General features: G+C 42.3%; 1 protein-coding gene across 2 annotated transcripts in view; it reads left to right on the plus strand.

Moving 5' to 3' along the window:
- Window positions 1–2,316: 2,316 nt before the first annotated feature.
- Window positions 2,317–25,558, plus strand: part of s100p (S100 calcium binding protein P) — a 28,456-nt gene continuing 5,214 nt past the window's right edge. The window contains exons 1-3 of one of the 2 annotated variants that reach the window (XM_064935446.1): window positions 2,317–2,374; window positions 21,678–21,797; window positions 22,528–22,698. In XM_064935446.1, the coding sequence (XP_064791518.1) occupies window positions 2,331–2,374; window positions 21,678–21,797; window positions 22,528–22,698 (335 nt within the window). In that variant the 5' untranslated portion in view covers window positions 2,317–2,330. Of the gene's footprint in view, window positions 2,375–3,146; window positions 3,504–21,677; window positions 21,798–22,527; window positions 22,699–25,558 lie in introns of those variants that run through there. The other variant, XM_064935447.1, reaches the window with a different exon arrangement.

A 25,558-nucleotide genomic window follows, 5' to 3' on the forward strand; every position in this document is an offset into this window, starting at 1 on the left:
AAACATCAGGCCACTGCTGGAGTTTTCATGGAAACAGAGACACCAAATTAAGGCAGCTGAAGCATAAACTGTTCAGAAGGTAGGACAGTAGGTTGTGCTGGAAGAGACAACACTGTAAATAAAGAGAACATATATCAACATACACCGTGAAATGTGCCATGTCAATTGAAGATATAACTGTTATTATGGCAGTGGAAAGAATGCTTCTAATGTAGCTCTGTATCATGTGATACAATAAAGCAAATTGTATCTAAAAGCCTGACTTTGCCTTACTTGTAAATGTATTAAACTTCAAATTGTATTTTGTTGTGTGCTACTTACATGATTTTTCAAGATAAGTTGCTGGTGAAACAATCACTGGAAGAACAGGTAACCCTCCTGACCTGTATGAATCCATACATCCCCCTAGTGGACAACAATAAAATAACTATGCAAAACGTTTTCGTTCCTTTCTTATCAGGTGTCTAACTGCTCCTCCTACTGATGAAAACAGGGCATTGAAATGTGGTTCTTCGTTTCCTGAAGCTCTTACGGGATTTACAGCGGTGGAGGCTGCTGAGGGGAGGACAGCTCATAATAATGGCTTTGAATGGAGTCAATGGAGTGGTATCAACCACATGGGAACCACATGATTGATGTGTTTAATACCATTCCATTGACTCCATTCCATCCATTATTATGAGCCGTCCTCCCCTCAGCAGCCTCCACTGAATTACAAATGTGTAAAACAATAGGCCACCACTATATACACTCTATATACAAAAGAACGTGGACAACCCTTCAAATGAGTGGATTTGGCTATTTCCGCCACACCCATTGCTAACCGTGTATAAAATCAAACACAATGCCATGCAATCTCCATAGACAAACATTGGCAGTAGAATGGCCTTACTGAAGAGGTCAGTGACTTTCAACATGGCACCGTCATAGGATAACACCTTTCCAACAAGTCAGGTAGTCAAATTTCTGCCTTGCTAGAGCTGCCCCGGTCAACTGTAAGTGCTGTTATTGTGACGTGGAAATATCTAGGAGCATCAACGGCTTAGCCACTAAGTGGTAGGCCACACAAGCTCACAGAACAAAGCTCACGGAATGGGACCACCCAGTACTGAAGTGCGTAAAAATAGTCTGTCCTCAGTTGCAACACTCACTACTACCAACTTCCAAACTGCCTCTGAAGCAATGTCAGCACATGAACCATTCGTTTGGGAGCCTCATTAAATTGATTTTTCATGGCTGAGCAGCAGCACACAAGCCTAAGATCACCATGTGCTGTGCCATGCGTTGGCTGGAGTGGTGTAAAGCTCACCGCCATTGGACTCTGGAGCTGTGGAAACGCGTTCTCTGGTGTGATGAATCACGCTCCACCATCTGGCAGTCCGATGGACGAATCTGGGTTTGGCAGATGCCAGGAGAACACTACCTGCCCCAATGCATGGTGCCAACTGTAAGGTTTGGTGGATGATGAATAATGGTCTGGGTCTGTTTTTCATGGCTCAGGTTAGGCCCCTTGGTTCCAGTAGAAGGGAAATCTTAACACTACAGCATACAATGACATTCTAAACAATTCTGTGCTTCCAACTTTGTAATAACAGTTTAGGAAAGGCCCTTTCTTGTGTCAGCATGACAATGCCCCTGTGCACAAAGCGAGGTCCATGCAGAAATTGTTTGTCGAGATCAGTGTGGAAGAACTTGACTGACTTGCACAGAGCCCTTACCTGAACCTCATCGAACACCTTTGGGATGAATTGGAACGCCGACTGCGAGACAGGCCTAATTTCCCAACATCAGTGCCTGAACTTACTAATGCTCTTGTGGCTGAATGGAAGCAAGACCCTGCAGCAATGTTCTAACATCTAGTGGAAAGCCTTTCCAGAAGAGTGGAGGCTGTTATAGCAGAAAAGGGGGGACCATACTAATGCCCATGATTTTATGATTTTGGAATTAGATGTTGACAGGTGTCCACATACGTTTGGTCAAGTAGTGTATTTATCGGTATGATCAGTGAATGATTCATGTCAATAAAACAGTCCCAAAGAAACATAATATACTTTGTTTTAACATGCAAACTGCATCACCCATGCCTGAATGGAATCATTGAGTTGACATGGGAAGTAACAGACAGTAAAAAATACAGTAAAAGATGATGCTGTACCAACAATGACAGACAATGGTCAAAGTCCACTGACAAATGCCCACTGGCAAATTTGGCTTGGAATAAAATGTGTTACCATGGCTCTTACTAGCAACCTTCCTGCATTAACGTAAGAACTTCCTCTATTTCTTCCCTCTTGGAAAAAACACTGGAGGCCCTGCCAGAGTACAACGCCATGAAACAAGACAGTTACGCAAGACGACATCAAGGGAGAGTGGGGTGAGCTTATGTCTTTCTTTCTCTATTTAGCCTTTCAGCTTTTGAAGAAATTACTACCCATAGACTTTATCTGTGATTGTGGCTCTTGTTCATTAACTTTTGTTCAGTCTAGCTGTCCTATGTTATTACTCTAGATCAGTGCTTAACAAGAGGGTACTAATAGATTAACAATGAGGACAAACATGATGAGGAATGTAGAAGTTACACTGTAACTTCCATTGTGTAATCACAATTTAATTTAGGACTTTTTATATATTTTATTTCACCTTTATTTTAGCAGGGAGTCCCATTGATATTTAGATCTATTTTTTACAATAGATCATCAATAAGACTGATTTTAGGTGTGTAGACAAAAACAAGTCGTTTTGAGACTCCAATCATATACACCTGGCATACAGCCACTTATGAATCTGGGTTCATGTTGATGTTCAGTTCCAGAACAGTGTCCTTCCTGGAGCACAATTGTACTGTCTCCTGTAACTCACGATTGCATTGGTGTACTTCTAACACTAGGTGGCAGTAGAGAATGAGTGTAGGCATCCTCACGTCATACATGGCACTGTGTTTATGCACTTCACAGTATACCTCGTTCAGTGAGTACAGTAGGAAGTTAGAATGTTTGGAATTGCTTAAATACGCTTGTAATTAGATATATTTTCTAAGCTCTCTCTCACTTTTATAATGTATGATTAAATCTACATTTCTGTAGTGAAAAAGTGTTTATTAATATTAAACAGATTCCTGACATAAGATTCAAACTAGAAGTCTAAAATATAAACTTGAAGAGACAATATTCGGATGACATTCCTTCCGCCAGATATCCACTCTAAAGACACAGACTCTCTCTCTCTTTCTCACACACACACCAAATAATTTGAAGCATGTGCAAGGGGTAGTCCATTGTGCCTGTCACTCGTATGGCTCTGTGAGGTATGTCAAATATTTTGAGCACACAGGCTTACAACAGGGGTTAGCAGGGATATGTCACTAATAGCCTACTCCAGAAACTGGCTTCACCAATAGGACATCTGCAGAAAAGTTAAAACAACTGCTGACAGTCTCTCCTGTCCTCAACTTGGTATGGGATTATCAATAAAAGAAATTTGCGGCAAAATCTGGACGCCTAAAGGTAGGACCTGACAAAGTCTCAGCACCAAAACAAAACACTGTTTCAACTGCCGTCTCCAACTGCTTTGGGGGACTAGATAGATAGATAGATGAGAACTCTCTCAAACTGTTAATTGAATTGATATGTAACTGATTCTCCTTCCATCAGCCCAGTGTTGTATGATGTTTTCTTGTTGTTGCTGCTTTTCCATGAATTGGCAATGCCATATTTCATTGTCATTATGTGAGTTTGTTTGATTGCTTGAAAGGAGGCAGAGAGAGAGCAAGTATTAATGCCATTATGTGCATCCATGCAAAATGTTAACAGCCTGGAGATATGAAAGAGCAACTATTTTCCACTTTTTACCCTCACATTTAGGATTCCTCTTCATCGTTAATTTGACTTAAAGAATACTTTGAAGGTCCCTCCTCTCCTCTGGTCTGCCATTGTCAGACGCTGACTCGACCTCCTGACCAAGAGTGAAGTCACTCACTGACCTTTAGAATGACAGCGATCCGCCAGGTGCAGCTGTGGCTCTATTTTCAGTCCTCTTATGGTGCTTTCAAGACAACTGGGAACTCGGGAAAAAACTAGATCTAATCATGACGTCAGTGATCTTCAGGTCGGAGAATTCTAGAAAGATGATTGAGTTTCCGACTTAGAATTCCAAGTTGGATGACCATTCAAAACTATTTTCCCAGTCGGCACTCTTTTTTTCTGGGTTCACAGTTGTCTTGAATGCACTGAAGTCGGATATTTCTGAGATCCCAGTTGTTTTAAACATGGTATTACTGCACAGTGTGCCCAGATATCCAGAGCGGCACAGCCCATTAGTTCTTAGTACGCGGGGGAGACGCCAGCACTCTCACCACAGACATCATTAACGCTCCATTCTGTCACTCCAGTCGGGGAAATTAATGCTTCAGGCAAATATAGCCTATAGAGGAGGTAATGCCTCCTGCCTGCCTGCCTCTTACTCTAAACTGATTCTGAATGGATTTGTTCATCTGGGGTTGGTACTGTAGCTCAATTATATTCAGTCATGTGAAGAGTAAATGACATAAAAATGTAATAAAAGCCTGCTGGTGAATAGATACAGTAATGGTCAAACTACGACCTCTTTTTTTCAAAGCCAAGTTATCCTTCTCTTAAGGGTTCTTGATAAAAATACAAAGATGTTATCACTTTTAATGAATAATGATAAATAATACATGCAAGGAAAATACAAATAGAACAGGTGTAGACTTCACCGTGAAATGCTTACTTAAGAACCCTTTCCCAACAACGCAAAAAAGTAAGAAAAATGTGCTAAATAACAAAAGGAAATAGTAACACAAAATAACAATAACGAGGCTATATACAAGGAGTACTGGTACCGAGTCATTGTGCAGGGGTACGAGGTAGTTGAGGTAATATGTACATGTAGGTAGGGGTAAAAGTGACTAGTCAATCAGGATAGACAATAAACAGAGTAGCGTATGTGAAAAGCGGGAAAGAGTGGGAAAGTGTGTCTGTGTGAGTATGTAGTGTGTGTGTGTCATTGTCGTATGTGTGAGTGTGTGGGTAGAGTCCAGTGAGTTTGCATAGAGTCCGTGCAAAAGAGTCAGTGCAAAAAAAAGGGGGTCAATGCAAAGAGTCTGGGTAGCCATCTTATTAACTGTACAGCAGTTTTATGGCTTGTGGGTAGAAGCTGTTCAGGAGCCTTTTGGTCCCAGACTTGGCCCTCCGGTACCGCTTGCAGTGCAGGAGCAGAGAAAACAGTCTGACTTGGGTGGCTGGAGTCTAACATTTTTTGTGGACTTTCTCTGACACCGCCTGGTATAGAGGTCCTGGATGCCCGGGAGCTCGGCCCAGTACGCACTACCCTCTTTAGCGCCTTACGGTCGGATGCCAAGCAGTTGCCACACCAAGCAGTGATGCAGCCAGTCAAGATGCTCTCAATGGTGCAGCTGTATAACTTTTTGAGGATCTGAGGGCCCATGCCAAATCTTTTCTGCCTCTTGAGGGAGGAACATCATGGGTTTTCTCTGATGAGCATAATGTGGGGGGGGGGGGGGGGTGTCCACTATGATAGACACACAGTTTTAGCATATGACAACACCTGTCTGTGCAGTGTGCATTCTGTGTGCCACCTGATGCTCAATGTCTTCTCGGAAAGCCCTGGGTTTTATATATCAAAGCGACAAGTGCTGGTGGGTTATTTGTTGTTGTGTTACACAGAAGGGTGTCTTGGTCTCCTGACAGACCTTTTGGCAAAAAAAGCAGTGCATTCTCCACAGTATCCACCCTGCACTGTTAAGAGTCAGCTGCCACCCGCCATGCTGTGGTTTGGCTCTGCTATGAGGGGAATTCCTGTCCAACATGCAGACCATTTGAGTGTTTGCCCACAGAGTAGTGCCGCCATGGCCCAATGGTATTACAGAAAGGCACATGTTGCCAGTGACCTTTTTAAAAGAGGTGAACATCTATTTAAGATAACATCAATCACCAATGAAACCCGATAATATCACGCTATCTGATATAGCTTTTGTGAAAGGGTATACATAGTATTGTTAGATACAATCATTCATTTATACATTCGTTCACACACTCATTCCACAAACCATTCATTCATGCATTTATTCGGCATTTTTCCTGGAATCTACGGAAGATACTGTGGCATCTTTCCGTAATTCTGATTGCCACTATTTGAGGGATTGGGGTAGTGATTTGAGTGGAACTTTTCTTGGGTAATACAGGGGGAAAAAACGTATTTGTGTAAATACTGAACTATATCAAATAGATCTTGTGACAAAAGACAGAGTGGAGTAGATTACTGCTGTGGAGCTCAGAGAGTTTATTAATTGGTGGATGGTGCTTTTAATGATAGAGATTCTGAGTGGCTGAGTGGGAGGAGAAGTATCTAGGAACAAACCGAAAAAGCAGTTACTTCAAAATAAAAAACTATATACATGGTCATAAAAGAAGAGCTGGTGATTAGAAGGTGAAGAGAAGGTGATGGGATGGTTTGTTTGTGTTCTACCTGTGCTTAGTATTTACTATAAGTGCTGTATGACTAATGGGAAATAGAGGATGGTATAATTGGCTAATTCCTGAGAGAGACTCAGACAAATTACTGTGAATCGGTCATTATGAACTTCTGACAAGCAAAACAAAAGAGCTGCAGTTCAGAACTAAATCAACCAAACTTTTCCAAGAGACGTATTATTCATGTTGCTAATTTGCTTTCGGGCGCTATAAAAAATGTAAATCGTTCATTCAACCTTTGCCTCCATAGAAAACCAGTTGACAAAGACAGTTGAGACAGAGGCAATTGTGCTTCAGAATGTAGTGGAAATAGTGAGGGATATGAGGCTTTCAGGATGCATATTGTTGTCCCAGTCGTGACATAAGGTAATTGTTGGAGTGTCATTACCTTGTTGCTGCAGCGGGCCTCTGTAAATGGGCCTGAAATTAGTGTTATTAACAGCCTGCGGAGTGTATTCCTGCCTTGAAGCAGTGCCTGAGGAACACCACAACATTCACCAATTGACGGCTGCTGCCGTGCGCCACCTCTCTCCACTCACAACAATATTGACAAATACTCAGACTGCATTCACAAGAGTGGTGTGTAAATCTTGTTGCCAGTCGCTGTCAAATAATATCCTGGCAGACAGTGCATGGGAAGTCCCAGTGGTAGTGTAGCAAGCGGCCATGTTGGATAACTCAACTGACCCCTGACTCTGACTCCCTCTTCCCTCTTCAAATCAAATCAAATCCAATTTTATTTGTCACATACACATGGATAGCAGATGTTAATGCGAGTGTAGCGAAATGCTTGTGCTTCTAGTTTCTACAATGCGATAATAACCAACAAGTAATCTAACCAAACAATTCCACAACTACTGCCTTATACACACAAGTGTAAAGGGATAAAGAATATGTACATAAAGATATATGAATGAGTGATGGTACGGCATAGGCAAGATGCAGTAGATGGTATCGAGTACAGTATATACATATGAGATGAGTAATGTAGGGTATGTAAACATTAAAAGTGGCATAGTTTAAAGTGGTTAGTGATACATGTATTACATAAAGATGGCAAGATGCAATAGATGATTGTTTACAGTATATACATATACATATGAGATGAGCAATGTAGGGTATGTAAACATTATATTAAGTGGCATTGTTTAATGTGGCTAGTGATACATTTTTTTGATCAATTTCCATTATTAAAGTGATCTGGAGTTGAGTCAGTATGTTGGCAGCAGCCACTCAATGTTAGTGGTGGCTGTTTAACAGTCTGATGGCCTTGAGATAGAAGCTGTTTTTCAGTCTCTCGGTCCCTGCTTTGATGCACTTGTACTGACCTTGCCTTCTGGATGATAGTGGGGTGAACAGGCAGTGGCTCGGGTGGTTGTTGTCCTTGATGATCTTTTTGGCCTTCCTGTGACATCGGGTGGTGGTGGTGTAGGTGTCCTGGAGGGCAGGTAGTTTGCCCCCGGTGATGCGTTGTGCAGACCTCACTACCCTCTGGAGAGCCTTACGGTTGTGAGCGGAGCAGTTGCCGTACCAGGCGGTGATACAGCCCGACAGGATGCTCTCTATTGTGCATCTGTAGAAGTTTGTGAGTGCTTTTGGTGACAAACCAAATTTCTTCAGCCTCCTGAGGTTGAAGAGGCGCTGCTGCGCCTTCTTCACAACGCTGTCTGTGTGAGTGGACCAATTCAGTTTGTCCGTGATGTGTACGCCAAGGAACTTAAAACTTACTACCCTCTCCACTACTGTCCCGTCGATATGGATAGGGGGGTGCTCCCTCTGCTGTTTCTTGAAGTCCACAATCATCTCCTTTGTTTTGTTGACGTTGAGTGTGAGGTTACTTTCCTGACACCACACTCCGAGGGCCCTCACCTCCTCCCTGTAGGCTGCCTCGTCATTGTTGGTAATCAAGCCTACCACTGTAGTGTCGTCGGCAAACTTGATGATTGAGTTGGAGGCGTGCATGGCCATGCAGTCGTGGGTGAACAGGGAGTACAGGAGAGGGCTCAGAACGCACCCTTGTGGGGCCCCAGTGTTGCGGATCAGCGGGGTGGAGATGTTGTTACCTACCCTCACCACCTGGGGGTGGCCCGTCAGGAAGTCCAGCTTTGCACAGGGTGGTGTCGAGACCCAGGGTCAGTGGGCAGTGTGCAGTGTGGTTGCGATTGTGTCGCCTGTGGACCTATTGGGGCGGTAAGAAAATTGGAGTGGGTCTAGGATGTCAGGTAGGGTGGAGGTGATATGGTCCTTGACTAGTCTCTCAAAGCACTTCATGATGACCTTGCTTACATTGACCACACTCATTCTTTCAGCAGGTGTGTCTTTCGTGATGTATTTATTAATGGAGTGATCGTGCTGTTGAACTGTTCAAGGTTTCTTTGTTCAATATTTACTCCAACATGTTGACTCCTGTTCCTATTATAGCCAGGTGCGTACAAATGGTCCCAAAAGACCAACCATGATCAATAAGAACCTACTTGTGTTTTAGTCTCATGATGTCACATGATTGTATATTGGGAGTGATTGTGTACTTTATTTAACATTGAAACAAACAAGGATATGCACTAAAAAAATAAAATGAAGTTAACATTATAGAATATAATCTCTGTGAAGAATCACCAAGCCTTGAGCATGGATGGTCCAGGGTATATGGAGAAGTTGCATGTGTTTGTTGTCTTCTTCACTAACAGTGTCCTGTTTGACCCAAATATTTTAGAAAATTTGTTTAACATCTACTGTCTGTGTTATGACATTCTACAGTATGTGATGCCCCAAAAATGAAATAAAAAATATATGAAGAATTTTATGTATTCTCCCATAAAAAGCAGAGTCCTCATCGTCTTAAATTAACATCCCTTCTAGATATAAACAGATGCTATGTGATGTGATCTTTATTCACTCTATGTGCCTCATTACAAAAATAGTAGTGTATAAACTTTCCAAAAACAACTACATTTCTTACCATGATTTCTTACTATAATAAATGCAAGCAAGCATAAATATTGGCACCTGAGGGGATGGCTACCGTTTTAAGAGCTCCTAACCAATTGTGCCATTTTGTGTTTTTTCGCATAGTTTGTAACTTATTTTGTACCTAATGTTATTGCTACCGCCTCTTATGACCGAAAAGAGCTTCTGGATATCAGAACAGCGATTACTCACCTGGAACTGGAAGAAGATTTTTTATTTAATGAGTCTGACGCAAAGGATATAATGTTGCTCCCAGACAAGGCCCAAATCCCTGTCATTCACATGAAGAAAATAAGGAAATACGGGGGGCAAAGATCGGGGTGCCTTGTGAGAATTAGTCGGCGAGTGGGTAACCTGCTTCTACCATTCTACCATCTGTTCTATTAGCCAACAAACTGGATGAGGGCCATTTGAGACTATCCTACCAACGGGACATTAAAAACTGTAATACCTTACGTATCACTGAGTTGTGGCTAAATGACGACTCGGGTAATATACAGTTGGCTGAGTTTTCCATGCATCGGCCGGACAGAACAGCTACGTCTGGTAAGACGAGGGGTGGAGGTGTTTGTCTATTTGTCAATAACAGCTGGTGCGTGATGGCTGGTGCCCAATATTTTCGTAGCCGTCTATTTACCACCACAAACCAATGCTTGCACTAAGATCGCACTCAACGAGCTGCATAAGGCCATAAGCAAACAAGTAAATGCTCATCCAGAAGCGGCTTTCCTAGTGGCCAGGGACTTTAATGCAGGCAAACTTAAATCCCTTTACCTAATATCTACCAGCATGTCACATGTGCAGCCAGAGGGAAAACAACTCTTGACCACCTTTCCTCCACACAAAGAGACCGGTACAAAGCTCTCCCTCGCCCTCCATTTGGAAAATCTGACCATAATTCTATCCTCCTGATTCCTGCTTACAAACAAAAGCTAAAGCAGGAAGTACCAGTGACTCGCTCAATACGGAAGTGGTCAGATGGCGTAGATGCTACGCTACAGGAATATTTTTCTAGCACAGACTGGAATATGTTCCGGGATTTATCCGATGGCATTGATGAGTACACCACCTCAGTCACCGGCTTCATCAATAAGTGCATCGACGACGTCGTCCCCACAGTGACCATACGTACATATCCCAACCAGAAGCATGGATTACAGGCATCATTCGCACCGAACTAAAGGCTAGAGCTGCCGCTTTCAAGGAGCAGGCCACTAATTCAGACACTTGTAAGAAATCCCGCTATGCCCTCAGACGAACCATCAAACAGGCAAAGCATCAATACAAGACTAAGACTGAATCCTACTACCCCCCGACTCTGACACTCGTTGGATGTGGTAGGTCTTGCAAACTATTACAGACTACAAAGGGAAACTCAGCTGCAAGCTGCCCAGTGACGCAAGCCTACCAGATGGGCTAAATGCCTTTTATACTCGCTTCAAGGCAAGCAACACTGAACCATGCATGACTCTCTTTTCTGTATACATCAATTATGTTGCTCTTGCTGTTGGTGATTCTCTGATCCACCTCTACGCAGACGACACCATTCTGTATACTTCTGGCCCCTCCTTGGACACTGTGTTAACTAACCTCCAGACGAGCTTCAATGCCATACAACTCTCCTTCCGTGGCCTCTCCTTCCGTCATGAGTGAAGGACCATCCTACCGATTGTAAAACTGACCATCCTACCGATCCTCGACTTCGGTGATGTCATCTGTAAAATAGCCTCCAACACTCTACTCAACAAACTGGATGCAGTCTATCAAAGTGCCATCCGTTTTGTCACCAAAGCCCCATACACTACCCACCATTGCAACCTGTACGCTCTCGTTGTTTGGCCCTCGCTTCATACTCGTCGCCAAACCCACTAAGGTTATCTAGTTATCTACAAGTTATCTACAAGTCTCTGCTAGGTAAAGCCCCGCCTTATCTCAGCTCACTGATCACCATAGCAGCACCCACTCGTAGCACGCGCTCCAGCAGGTATATCTCACTGGTCACCCCCAAAGCCAATTCCTCCTTTAGTCGTCTTTCCTTCCAGTTTTCTGCTGCCCATGACTGGAACGAATTGCAAAAATCTCTGAAGCTGGAGACTCACATCTCCCTCACTAGCTTTAAGCGCCAGCTGTCAGAGCAGCTTACAGATCACTGCACCTGTACATAGCCCATCTATCTACCTACCTCATCCCCATACTGGTATCTATTTATTTATTTATTTTGCTCCTTTGCACCCCAGTATCTCTACCTGCACATTCATCTTCTGCCGATCTACCATTCCAGTGTTTAATTGCTATATTGTAATTACTTCGCCACCATGGCCTATTTATTTCCATAACTTACCTCATTTGCACTCACTGTATATAGATTTTTTTGTTTTCTTTTGTTCTACTGTATTATTGACTGTATGTTTTGTTTATTTCATGTGTAACTCTGTGTTGTTGTATGTGTCAAATTGCTACGCTTTATCTTGGCCAGGTCGCAGTTGCAAATGAGAACTTGTTCTCAACTTGCCTACCTTGTTAAATAAAGGTGAAATAATAAATAAATAAATGAGAACACCAGCTATTCCAGACAACTGTATGATCATGCTCTCCATAGCCAATGTGAGCAAGACCTTTAAACAGGTCAACATTCACAAGGCCATGGGGCCAGACGTTATTACAAGGACGTATACTCAGAGGATGCGTGGAACAACTGGCAAGTGGCTTCACTACCATTTTCAACCTCTTCCTGACCGAGTCTGTAATACCTACATGTTTCAAGCAGACCACCATAGTCCCTGTGCCCAAGAAAGCGAAGATAACCTGCCTAAATGACAACTGCTCGGTAGCACTCACTTCGTTAGCCATGAGGTGCTTTGAAAGGCTAGTCATGACTCACATTAACACCATCAACCAGGAAATCCTAGACCAACTCCAATTCGTATACCGCCCCAACGGATCCACAGGTGACACAATCTCAATCTCCACACTATGTGAGAATGCTGTTCATTGACTACAGATCAGCATTCAACACCATAGTGCCCACAAAGCTCATCACTAAGCTAAGGACTCTAGGACTAAACACCTCCCTCTGCAACTGGATCTGGTGATTTAATGGACCGTGTTGAGAGTTTCAAGTTCCTTGGTGTCCATATTACCAATACACTATCATCAATCAATCAAATGTATTTATAAAGCCCTTTTTACAACAGCCAATGTCACAAAGTGCTGTACAGAAACCCAGCCTAAAACCCCAAACAGCAAGCAATGCAGATGTAGAAGCATGGTGGCTAGGAAAAACTCCCTACAAAGGCCAGAACCTAGGAAGAAACCTAGAAAGGAACCAGGCTTTGAGGGGTGCCCAGTCCTCTTCTGGCTGTGCCGGGTGGAGATTATAACAGAACATGGCCAAGATGTTCAAACGTTCATCGATGACCGGCAGGGTCAGACAATAATAATCACAGTGGCTGTAGAAGGCGCAACAGGTCAGCACCTCAAGAGTAAATGTCAGTTGGCTTTTCATAGCCGATCATTCCGAGTTAGAGACAGCAGGTGCGGTAGAGAGAGAGTCCTAAAAAGCAGGCCCGGGACAAGTTTGCACGCCCAGTGAACAGGTCAGGGTTCCATAGCCGCAGGCAGAACAGTTGAAACTGGAGCAGCAGCATGACCAGGTGGACTGGGGACAGCAACGTGTCATCAGGCCAGGTAATTTTGAGGCAGGCATGGTCCTAGGGCTCAGGTCCTCCGAGAGAGGAGAGAAAGAGAGAGAAGGAGAAAGGGAGAGAAAAAGAGAGATTGAGAATTAGAGGGAGCATACTTAAAGTCACACAGGACACCGGATAAGACAGGAGAAATACTCCAGATATAACAGACTGATCCTAGCCTCCTGACACATAAACTATTGCAGCATAAATACTGGAGGCTGAGACAGGAGGGGTCGGAAGCCACTGTGGCCCTGTCCGACGATACCTCAGGACAGGGACAGGGGACAAACAGGCCTCCACACCACTAGAGGGATGAGATAAGGCAGAGTATAGCCAACGAAGACCTCGGCACAAACCCGAGGGGGTGCGGACAGGAAGAAAGTGACTCAACCCACACAAGCCTCCAAGGAACCATGGAAGAGCACCCCAGTAAGCCAGTGATTCAGAGGGGAACCAGCCAGGCAGATATCTTCAAAATCAGAAAGATAAAGGTCGAGGAGTCTCTCACATGGATAGGCAGACCATTCCATAAGAATGTAGGAGAAAAGCTGTTTGCTTAGTAATTTAGGGACAATAAGGAGGCCTGCGTCTTGTGACCATAGCGTACGTGTAGGTATGTAAAACCAAATCAGAAAGATAGGTAGGAGCAAGCCCATGTAATGCTTTCAAGCAGTAAAACCTATCATTAACAGGAAGCCAGTGTAGAGAGGCTAGCACTGGAGTAATATGATCAAATTTGTGGGTTCTAGTCAAGATTCTAGCAGCCGTGTTCAGCACTAACTAAAGTTTATTTAGTTCTTTATCCGGGTAGCCAGAAAGTAGAGCATTGCAGTAGTCTAATCTAGAAGTGACAAAAGCATGGATAAATTTTTCTGCATCATTTTTGGACAGAAAGTTTCTTATTTTTGCAATGTTACAAAGATGGAAAAAAGCTGTCCTTGAGATATTCTTTATACGTTCATCAAAAGAGAGATCAGGGTCGCGAGTAATGCTATAAGGTCCTTCACAGTTGTTTTTTTAGATGACTGTACAACCATCAAGATTAATTGTTAGATTTATTTACATTTTTTTTTTTACTTTACTAGGCAAGTCAGTTAATAACAAATTCTTATTTTCAATGACGGCCTAGGAACGGCTGCATCACCGCCGGTTGCATCACCGCCTGGTATGACAACTGCTTGGCATCCGACTGTAAGACGCTACAGAGGGTAGTGCTACTCGCTGTTTATGGTCTATGCATAGTCACTTTACCCCCTCTACACTGTACCCCCATACATTGACTCGGTACCGGTACCCCCTGTATTTGGCCTCATTATTGTTATTTAATTGTGTTACTTTTTTACATTTTAGTTTTCATTTCTTACTCAAGTTAATTTAGTAAATATTTTCTTAACTCTATTTTCTTAAAACTGCATTGTTGGTTAAGGGCTTGTAAGTAAGCATTTCACGGTAAGGTCTACTACACCTATAGTATTCGACACATGAGAAATAAAATTCCATTTGATTTGAATTACTTCTTGTCGCATACTGTAAGTCCTCATGTCATGCTATTAGGTTATGTTTAATTAATGTCTTACAGATTTGTCTCTAATGGAGAATGATTGATATCAAAATAACAGAAGGAATAGAAGGATTGTTTGAAGATGCCTCAGAGCAAAAAACACACAATTACAATCATCATCACAAGAAGTAAAAATATGCCCCAATGTACAGACCACAGATAGTACAGAACCCGCCTTTCAAACACACCCCCTCACACAATACTTTGAACTTGACAAACTGGTTATCTGAGAGGGAAAATCCCATACTGGATTCAAGCCATTAGTGTAAGAAAAATGTCAACATTGAGAGAGTAATCTCTTAGTCCAAACTGGCCCCTCGTGCAATAACAGGCAAGCAGACCTACTGTAGTTTAGGTGGACCCAGGGTAATGCTTATTAATATTTAAGCATTGTGGATTTATTTTTATTCGTGAGCACATTAAAGTCTCTCTTTGGGGAAGTTAATGCTTAATTAGAGGCTTTTTGCAGGTGCAATGCCTTGGCCAAGCTGGAAAGAACTGCAAGGTGACATGGGGCTTTTAGAAATGACAAAAAGAAATCTAAATGCAGAAGAATGAGAGAGAGAGGGCATGGAGAAACCTCCCTCAATTTCCCAGAAAACAGCTTTATTGAAAGCCATAAAACATTCTCAGGGATCCCCATGTTCTGTTCTTTTGCTTAAATGGTACAGGTCTGGCAGTTGATACACTTTAAATTCACTGCATGACTCATGCACTTTGGAGGCACTTTGAGTTCTGCTGAGGACACTATGGGAGATATGTTTAAGTCTCCAATATTAGCTAAAGGAAAGTAAAGTCCAAAAGGGGCATTCGTTGTTCTTCTTCTTTCTTGGTAACAATTTAGTACCTTACTGTGATTGTTTTGAATTAAAATGGTCAAAAATAAACAAATATTGCTTCTTAGCAAGATACACTTCTCAAGCAATAACTTTGCTAGGACTGTCTGGGAGAGGTTGAGTGGGAAGGGGGAAATTGAAAACTAGCTGTTATTGGCAGAAAAGTTTAGAACTCTGTTTCTTATTGGTCTATTAACCGATGTCACTGGGCAGGCCAAAACTCCATCCCACCACAACAGGTATGAATTTCAGGCGGTCTTGTCAAACAGCTCTCACACTGAAAGAACATTATCATAATTTTCACAATTTCACAATATTATTCCAACCACAGTATGGAAATATATATAAAACACAGAAAAATCACATTTTTGACTGTACTGTGCCTTTAAGGTGTTAATTTATGGACAAATCTGAAAGTCACTGTGTGAGGCATAATGTTGTCTAGGGAGTGATGTTCAGAAAGCTCTAGAGGAGTTTCACCCAGCTGATCTTTCTGAATGAACAACATGGTTTTTCCACATGATCTTAAGGCTTAACCATGGCTAGTCAGCATGTCAGCACCATCCGCTGTCTTATTAAAGCACTGTCCTGTTTTAGTGTGACACCCCCCTGAGTCATTGATGGTGGGCTCTGGCTGATGCCTCCTGGTAGGCCTCTTAAATCAGGGTTGTAAAACACACCTTGGTCATGTGTGTGGTGACACATGTGTTTCCCTATGTGTACCAGACAGCAGAGCTGTTGGCTGCTCTTGTTCCCTCTGCAGCCATCAGCCTCCCCAGATGACCAGATGACCAGCGGTGAATAAAGTTTCCATCATTAAATTCTAATTAGGGTAATAGACCTGAAAAAATGCTCCCATTAAAATATAATTATAATTGCCTGATGATAACAGTAAATGAATACATGCAGACAGGACTAGGTTTGTTTCATTATTGTGTAAAACTAGTGAAGAGAGCATGACGCACCACAAGCATGTAAATTAAACGTAGTACTAGTGTCACAGCTTCTTTCAATGGATCATTCTCTGTAGAACACATTAAAAAAGCTGCTTCCCATATTGCATACGTACACAGACAGACTATAGTGAGACAGACAAGATAACGAGCAATCACATTCCAGTGAAGCCCCCTAGTGTAATTTATCTGTCATATTACCCAGACTCCTGAATTTTCTGTCACTATTTCATGACACGAGGCACAGACTCAAGAAAAAGCAACAGTCTGTGATTTCTCACAATCATCTACAGTGTAATTGGTCTACTGTGAACAGAGATGGAGCTATTTCACAGTAGCCAGAAATACTGTCAGCATCTAAGAAGTGAAAGCACAAATAAATAATAGGTTACAATATCGCTTTATCTCTATGTTTTAATCTCATCAACAATGCTGTCCTATGTTTACCTTCCATGATGTCATTAGTTCTATAATTTCATGCAAGATTAGGCATGTAATTATGTGTTAAATATGAGAGGTGAGCAGATCACAGGGTTAATGAAGTCAGATTTGCTAATGGGAAACTATGGACACAGCTAATCAGCTGAAATACTAGGAGGCAACAGGTTGGCCCTTTAAAACAGGATGCATTGTTTTCTACATTTGCTCTGAGTCAACAGCAGGTACATAACTTGCCTTGTGGGTACACATTGTCAATGTGTATGTTGGTCTCATGTAACTAACCCCTCTTAATGAACAATCCTCCTTTCATAAAGACAGAGGTCATATGCAGGACTGTCCCAAACGCACTGCTAGAACCTCCTATGTGCCACATCTGTGGGCCTTGGTGACACCCAGCACGTAGTTAGTTGATGATAGTGCAATAATCTGTACTCATTTCAATGTGTCAGTGTTCCAGAAGGCAGTATTATCACGTTTCTTGGCTAAAGACACAGTGACACAAAGGTACGGCCCCTGAATCTGCTCCCAGGCATCCCCTGATGAGTGTGTGAAGCCATCTCAATAATGTTTATTTAGAGAGAACCCTATTGAATGTAGAGACTGTAAGGTGACATGTACTGCTTGGTTTGAAAGTTAACAAACCATGAGCATTCCCAAGGTTTGATAAACATGTAATGTCTCTCGATTTCATATTTATATCGAATTCTCATGAAATAAATTACCTCTAAATTTGTTGAATCATAACAGTCAAAACAATTGATTGATATTGAACATTTGGTCTGGTATAACAAATATGTTTATAATCCACAGTAAAAGCTGCACCAATAATCCAGATGTTGCTAGTACTTTGCAGATGGTTAGAATGCAGGGTGAGGCGTTGTATTTTCTACAAGGTGACTGGAAGGACAAAGTTCCAGCTTAGCAACCATGCTTTTGTGTAATTGGTATTCCCATCGAAAAGGACTCATGAGCACCAACATGTGAAGTTCATAGGAGCCTATCAAATTGGGTGTCACATGAAAGCTAGGAATCTATGTTATGGGGAAATGAAGGCATAGATACATGTTTCAACCATTTTCCATCCAAAAAAATGTGCCATGAGTAAAGACTTTGATTTGTGGATAAACAGATGGAAAATAGGTCTTATAAACACCTACCAGCTTGTCTTCAACGGTATCAGAAATACATCAAAACACAATAATGTTGACATAAAGACTTTTGCCAACTATTATCAACACTTCTAATTTCATTTTGGATTTTAAAAAATTACCTTCTGTAAATTTACGAAAGATTGCCTTGTGCCTTTATCTTTAAGATAAGTTTAAAATGTCTTTAAGTTTAAAATGTCTCTCTCATGAGGAGGGAGGATAATGAAAGTTCACATACATAAGAAGCAATGGAAGACCTACCAATTAGTTATAGTGATTTTACTGAAATCAAATTTGTTTATAAATTAAGTAATGAAAACTCGTAATTCCGTTACCAACAATTGGTAACGGAATAACCCCAAAATATGTAATGGAATTACTGCAACTGAATTGGCTACAAAACCACAGTTGGGTCGACCGCTAGTGTCCTCCCTTCTACTGGCATACTGTTATGTTTAGCTGATAACTGTTTTCTTTCTGTTTGTTGTCTGGTGTTCAAACCAAGAGTCTGGACAACCCCTCTCTCTCTCTCTCTCGCTCTGCCTTTCTCTTTCACTTTCCGTTTACTGTAACCAGCATCCACACCCACTGAGCACCGACCGACACCGGACGTCCATGGACGTTGAAAAGTAGTTCAAATTTAGTCAGTCCACCCTGGCCTTGATGTTATCATACCCAGACGGACCAGCCTGGACCAAATCTGGACCTATCATAGATGCATATTTCACAAGGTTGGATAGCACAGTACAATAGAGTACAGTGAGTAGACGACAGTAGAGTACAATACAGTATAATACAGCACAATACAGTACAGTGAGTAGAGCACAATAGAGTAGAGTCTAAGGCAATACAGAAGTAGAGTATAATACAGTACAATACAACACAGAAAAGTAGAGAATAGTACAGTACTCTACTGTACTGAACTCTACTCTGATGTGCTGTATTGTACTGCACTGTTGTCTGTCATATTATAATAGATACAGTAGATCTAGCTGGTCTGTCATATTATAATAGAGACAATTTGTGAAACATGAAGATAATGACATTCATATCTATAATTATTCATATCCATAGGGCGGCAGGTAGACTGGGGGTTAGAAGCATTGGGCCAGTAACCGAAAGGTTGCTGGAGCAAATCCCCTCGCCGACAAGCTAAAAGTCTGTCATTCTGCCCTCGAGCAAGGCAATTAACCCGAATTGCTCCAGGTTTGCCGTAGATAATGGCTAATCCCATGGCTGTGACCCCACTCTCCGAGGGAGTCTTGAGGGGAGTGGGACATGCAAAAAATACATTTCCATTTCACACCATTTCAGTACAGGTTACCCACTTGTACATACAGTGAAACAAGACTATAGAAGCACCCACTAATGATTTATTATGCATTTCTGTGTAGTACAGATCAGAGACCCATTATATAATTCTGTTACCATAATTCCGTAACCCTAATTCCATTACCGGATGTAAATCCACTTCACCTACTGTAGTTCAATAACCTTTTTTTTTTTTTAACTCAAGGCGCCATGTCATAGCTGACACCCCATTCTTTCTTCCGACATCTCTGAATCTCACTCAATTCAGAGCAGATATTTAAACAGTTTTTGGAATAAGTGTTTGCATAAAAACCTGAGGGAGATTTTACTGTAATTCTGTTACTAAAGTTTGCATCTGCATAGTTCTTCCATTAAATTAGTTTTTGTAAATTTTCTGTGGAAATTGTTAAGTATTTCTTGTGCATAGAGTTCTATGGTTTGTTCAACTTTGAAATCAATAGTTTGTTTGGCATTCATTTTAAAGTGAAAAGTGAAAAAACTGAGTCAAACGTAATTCCTTTACTGTGGATTCGGCCTAATCTGTAATAAAAGCCCCAGCAGTTACAGCCTACATCCGTTTGAGTCCCCATTTGTTAAATGGTTTATCATCATGTATAAATATTGCAGATTGCTTTATAGTTTACACATTCTGTAAATGTAAGAGTTCTGAGCCAGACAGATGAAGGCGAGAGAGACGGTGAAAATCTAGCTGTCAACTCTACAAGGACTTTAGCCCAACCAGCAGGAATCTACACTGTCAATCACCAGTAAAACCTGTCCACTCTTGAGTTAGATCTACCACGTCTGTCTTTGCAGATGTCTGCTCTACTATTTTATAGACATTGGCGATTCCCCCGCAACGTGGCCAAAAAAGGTATCTCAGATTGTTCTGGCAATAGCTTACTTTTAAACATATGCTTTGGAACAATATACTCTTGAAACACGTACATTTTTCACATTTCATGCACAAAGGGGCTCCATCCTTATCTGTGACATCCACCACATTCTCCAGCAGTCTCAGTCCACACTCATTTAATATGGCTTATTAAAACCCCCCTCTTCATTGTGAAAATTCACACAACATTGAATTCCCCTGACACGGTGTGGAAGCAGGGTCGTCACACATGTCAACAAATAACCCAGCCACGGGAGCACACCTCTGGCAAATACAATTACACGCATCTGAAAACAGAATGCATCACTTTGCATTGGCACATGAACTGTTATCTCTCCTAAAAATGCAGCCAGAGATCCCATGTGTGTGTACATGCGTGCTTTGACAGACCCAGAGGACTATGGAGGGGTTAATGAAATATTTATCACAGAGTCTTATCCCATGCCTTTAAGTTACAAGACACACACACACACACACACACACACACACACACACACACACACACACACACACACACACACACACACACACACACACACACACACACACACACACACACACACACACACACACACACACACACACACATATTTTTTAACCTTATCTACATAATGAGTGGATGTTTGTGTATTCTTTTAAATCTCCTAATCTAAGGCAACCAAAAGGGGCTGGGAAATCTTACTACTTTCCTTACTATGCCGAGCAGTTAGACATTTTCCCTGAAAACACCAGTGCAACTACGTTGCTAGGGGGCTCTCCATCAAGGACAATCAACAGAGGGAAGTTGGGGAGGAGGCACAGGGTAGGGCGGCTTTGAATGCCTCTTGCCTCTTATTGCTGAATAGTCGGAAGGGATCAATGCTGTTGCAGGTCCTCTCTGCCTGGAAACCTCATCATTATTCCACCAGCCTGCCGCTGTAGCTCGGACTATGAATAGTCAATAACAAATGAACAGGCAGGAAATGAAGTGCCAGACGAGTGGGCTTGACGCACACAGGGAGGCGTGTGTGCCATGAACGCTATGCGTGTGCCTCAGGTGCATAAGTGCTGCTGCTGCTCCCGCTCCAACTCTCCACCTCTGTGAACTCCAGCTCTTCAAACAGTCCAAGGATTATTTCTACCTTCACTTATCCCAGTGGGACGGTGATTATCCCAGTGGATGGCGAGTGGCTCTGAACTCTGTGGGAAAGTGTTTTTTCCTTTCTGCAGAAGTTGAATGGAATTGATTTAGTCCTTCAGTGAGAAAACTCTTGTCACTTGGCTGTGGGGTGTCCTGACCAGGCTCTGTGGGGGTGGCACTGTCAGGACAGGCGTGTGGAGACTGAGGGGCATATGGGTCACTGAGTGTGTGTGTGTCTGTCCTTTGGAAGGTGGTCTCAGCAACCCTGTGTGACGCCCTCTGTGAGTGGTGGCGGGCACAGAGTGTCCTCAGGGAGGATGTTTCTCTGGACAGGAAGTAAAGGAGCTCAGGGATCAGGAGGTGAGAGAAGGTACGGTACCCTTAATATTTTACACAACACAAAGCATCATGGGAACAATGTATGATGCACAAGTGAAAAGTTTATATTTTTGAAAGTCAAATAACAGACAAAACATAACTTGTGCACTCAGCTTTCAGCAACAATAATTGTTTATAAAAGGGAATAGCTAGTCAGTTTGTATTTGTAAAAACAGAAAGTGCTTTCTCGTACAAAAGATCTAAGGGAAAATAACAACTATTACCATACTAGCCTCCAGACATTATCTATAGGTCTACCAGTCATCAGTATTATTAGCTATGACATTTAGACTATTCACATTATTCATGAGGGAAAATGTATCAAATGATCAAAGTGAAAAATGTGGAAGATAATTGATTGAAAGCGTTACATGTTCATGCCTAAGAGAAGAGTTAAATACATACCCATAAAGGGCTATTGATTATGCATTGATATGGCTAAGCCATTTGATGAAGCCAGATGGCCGCATGACATATTCCCAGTAAATGTTAAAAGAGCTTTTAGAGGTGGAATTACTTGTCACTGTGTGTTTACAATTCCGTAATCACTAACTTGGTGGTGTGTGTGTGTGTGTGTGTGTGTGTGTGTGTGTGTGTGTGTGTGTGTGTGTGTGTGTGTGTGTGTGCGTGTGTGCGTGTGTGTGTGTGCGTGTGTGTGTGTGTGTGTGTGTGTGTGTGTGTGTGTGTGTGTGTGGGCCTGTGTGTTGTAATGCATGTGTCAGGACTATTTATCAGAAGGTTCGGGAGTATGACGTGCTAGACAAGAGGAAGACAGTGACAGCACTGAAGGCTGGGGAGGACAGAGCTATTCTCCTCGGACTCAGCATGATCCTTTTCTCTGTGATGATGTACTTTGTGCTGGGCATCACCATGGTGCGCTCCTACTCAGACAGGTAATGTGCGCTCACTCACCTAGTCACTCACAACGTCCTGATGTTTGTTTTTCCTTTTGTATCGGCTGTTAGATGCTCATCATATGCCATCATGTGTATTATACTTTTGCTAAAAGGTTAATGGCTCATATGCCATCTGAACTGTTACTGAACCACACCGCTTAGCCAAACTGTGTTAATCTCAGTCAGGCTGTGATGTAAATTGCATGGGAATCTTCATAATCCCCCTATATTAGCCCCTCCCCAGGATCTAAAACTTGGGAGCTAAAACTGTGTATTCCAAATGCTGTTGATATGAGCCATGACCAGCCTTTCAAAGCATTTCATGCCTACAGATGCGAGTTATTTGGGGAGATAGTCATTTAGACAGGTTACCTTGGCATTCTTGGGCACAGGGACTATGGTGGTCTGCTTGAAACACGTAGGTATTACAGACTGGGTCAGGGAGAGGTTGATAATGTCAGTGAAGCCACTTGCCAGCTGCTCAGCACATGCTCTGAGTACGCATCCTGACAATCAATCTGGCCCTGCGGCCTTGTGAATGTTAACCACATCAGCTACGGAGAGCATGATCACACAGTCCTATGGAGCAGCTGGTGCTCTCATGCATGGTTCAATGTTGCTAGCCTTGAAGCAAGCATAGAAGGCATTTAGCTCATCTGGTAGGCTCGCGTCACTGGGCAGCTTGTGGCTGGGTTTCCCTTTGTAATCCATAATAGTTTGCAAGCCCTGCCACATCCGACGAGCGACAGATCTATTGTAGTAAGATTTGATCTTAGTCCTTAATTTTACGTTTTGCTCCTTTGATGATTCGTTGGAGGTCGTAGCAAGATTTCGTATAAGTGTCCAGATTAGTGTCCCGCTCTCAAGTGAAAATTAAGTCATTCAAAAGAGATTACATAGATATTCAAAAGGGACGCACGCTGCTGGATTACTAAGATCCATTTCCAAATATCCGTACATACACTATAAAGCATATTGGGCTATTCAAAAGGTTAAGATACTTTGGAATTCAGCTAAAGATAATCACTATAATCTGATATCTGCTAGTGTGGTCAATAATTTCTCCCCTTTCTACTATTCAACTGATTCACAGTCTGCTTCACATCATGCAGTCCCAACTTCCTACAAAATTCCCCCCTTTTCATTAAATCCAATGTTATTCATTGTGTTGTTGGATACAGTTGTTGTCGATGTTGAACTAATCTTGTGTGGCATCCAAACACCAATATTTGGAAAGGCACCTGGGTAGAGCTACAGTTGAAGTCAGAGGTTTACATACACTTAGGTTGTAGTCATTAAAACTCATTTTTCAACCACTCCACAAATGTCTTGTTAACAAACTATAGTTTTGGTAAGTCGGTTAGGATTTGTGCATGACACAAGTAATTTCTCCAACAATTGTTTACACACATATTATTTCACTTATAATTCACTGTATCACAATTCCAGTGGGTCAGAAGTTAACATACACTAAGTTGACTGTGCATTTAAACAGCTTGGTAAATTATGTCATGGCTTTAGAAGCTTCTGATAGGCTAATTGACATAATTTGAGCCAATTGGAGGTGTACCTGTGGACGTATTTGAAGGCCTACCTTCAAACTCAGTGCCTCTTTGCTTGACATCATGGGAAAATCAAAATAAATCAGCCAAGACCTCAGAAAAAAATGTATACCTCCACAAGTCTGGTTCATCCTTGGGAGCAATTTCCAAATTCCTGAAGGTGCCACATTCATCTGTACAAACAAGTAGAAACACCATGGGACCACGCAGCCGTCATACCACTCAGGAAGAAGATTCGTTCTGTCTCCTAGAGATGAACGTACTTTGGTGCGAAAAAGTGCAAATCAATTCCAGAACAACTGCAAAGGACCTTGTGAAGATGCTGGAGGATACAGGCACAAAAGTATCTATATCCACAGTAAAACAAGTCCTATGTCGACATAACCTGAAAGGCCGCTCAGCAAGGAAAAAGCCAATGCTCCAAAACTGCCATAAAAAAAGCCATACTATGTTTTGCAACTGCACATGGGGACAAAGATTGTACCATTTAGAGAAATGTCATCTGGTCTGATGAAACAAAAATAGAACTGTTTGGCCATAATGACCATAGTTACGTTTGGAGGAAAAAAGAGGAGGCTTGCAAGCCGAAGAACAACATCCCAACCATGAAGCACGGGGGTGGCAGCATCATGTTGTGGGGATGCTTTGCTGCAGGAGGGACTGGTGCACTTCACAAAATAGATGGCATCATGAGGAGAGAAAATTATGTGGATATTTTGAAAAAACATCTCAAGACATCCGTCAGGAAGTTAAAGCTTGGTCGTAAGTGGGTCTTCCAAATGGACAATGACCCCTAGCATACTTCCAAAGTTGTGGCAAAATGGCTTAAGGACACCAAAGTCATGGTATTGGAGTGGCCATCACAAAGATCGGACCTCAATCCTATAGAAAATGTGTGAGCAGAACTGAAAAAGCGTGGGCGAGCAAGGAGGCCTACAGACCTGTGTCACGACTTCTTCCGAAGTCGGTTCCTCTCCCTGTTCGGGCGGTGTTCAGTGGTCGACGTCACCCGTCTTCTAGCCATCGCCAATCCATTTTTCATTTCCATTTGTTTTGTCTTGTTTTCCCACACACCTGGTTTTCATTCCCTCATTATGTGTTGTGTATTTAACCCTCTGTTCCCCCCATGTCTTTGTGCTGAATTGTTTGTTGTAAGTGCACATTGTTGTCTGGTGCGCGATGGGTTTTGTACCCATATGTTGTTATTCTGGATGCCGGTGGTTTGGTATATTAAACTGCTCCGGTTATTACCCAGTCCTGCTCTCCTGCGTCTGACTTCTCTGCCACCAGTTACG

The sequence above is a fragment of the Oncorhynchus masou genome, chromosome 24, assembly GCF_036934945.1.
Source record: "Oncorhynchus masou masou isolate Uvic2021 chromosome 24, UVic_Omas_1.1, whole genome shotgun sequence".
Lineage (NCBI taxonomy): Eukaryota > Metazoa > Chordata > Actinopteri > Salmoniformes > Salmonidae > Oncorhynchus > Oncorhynchus masou.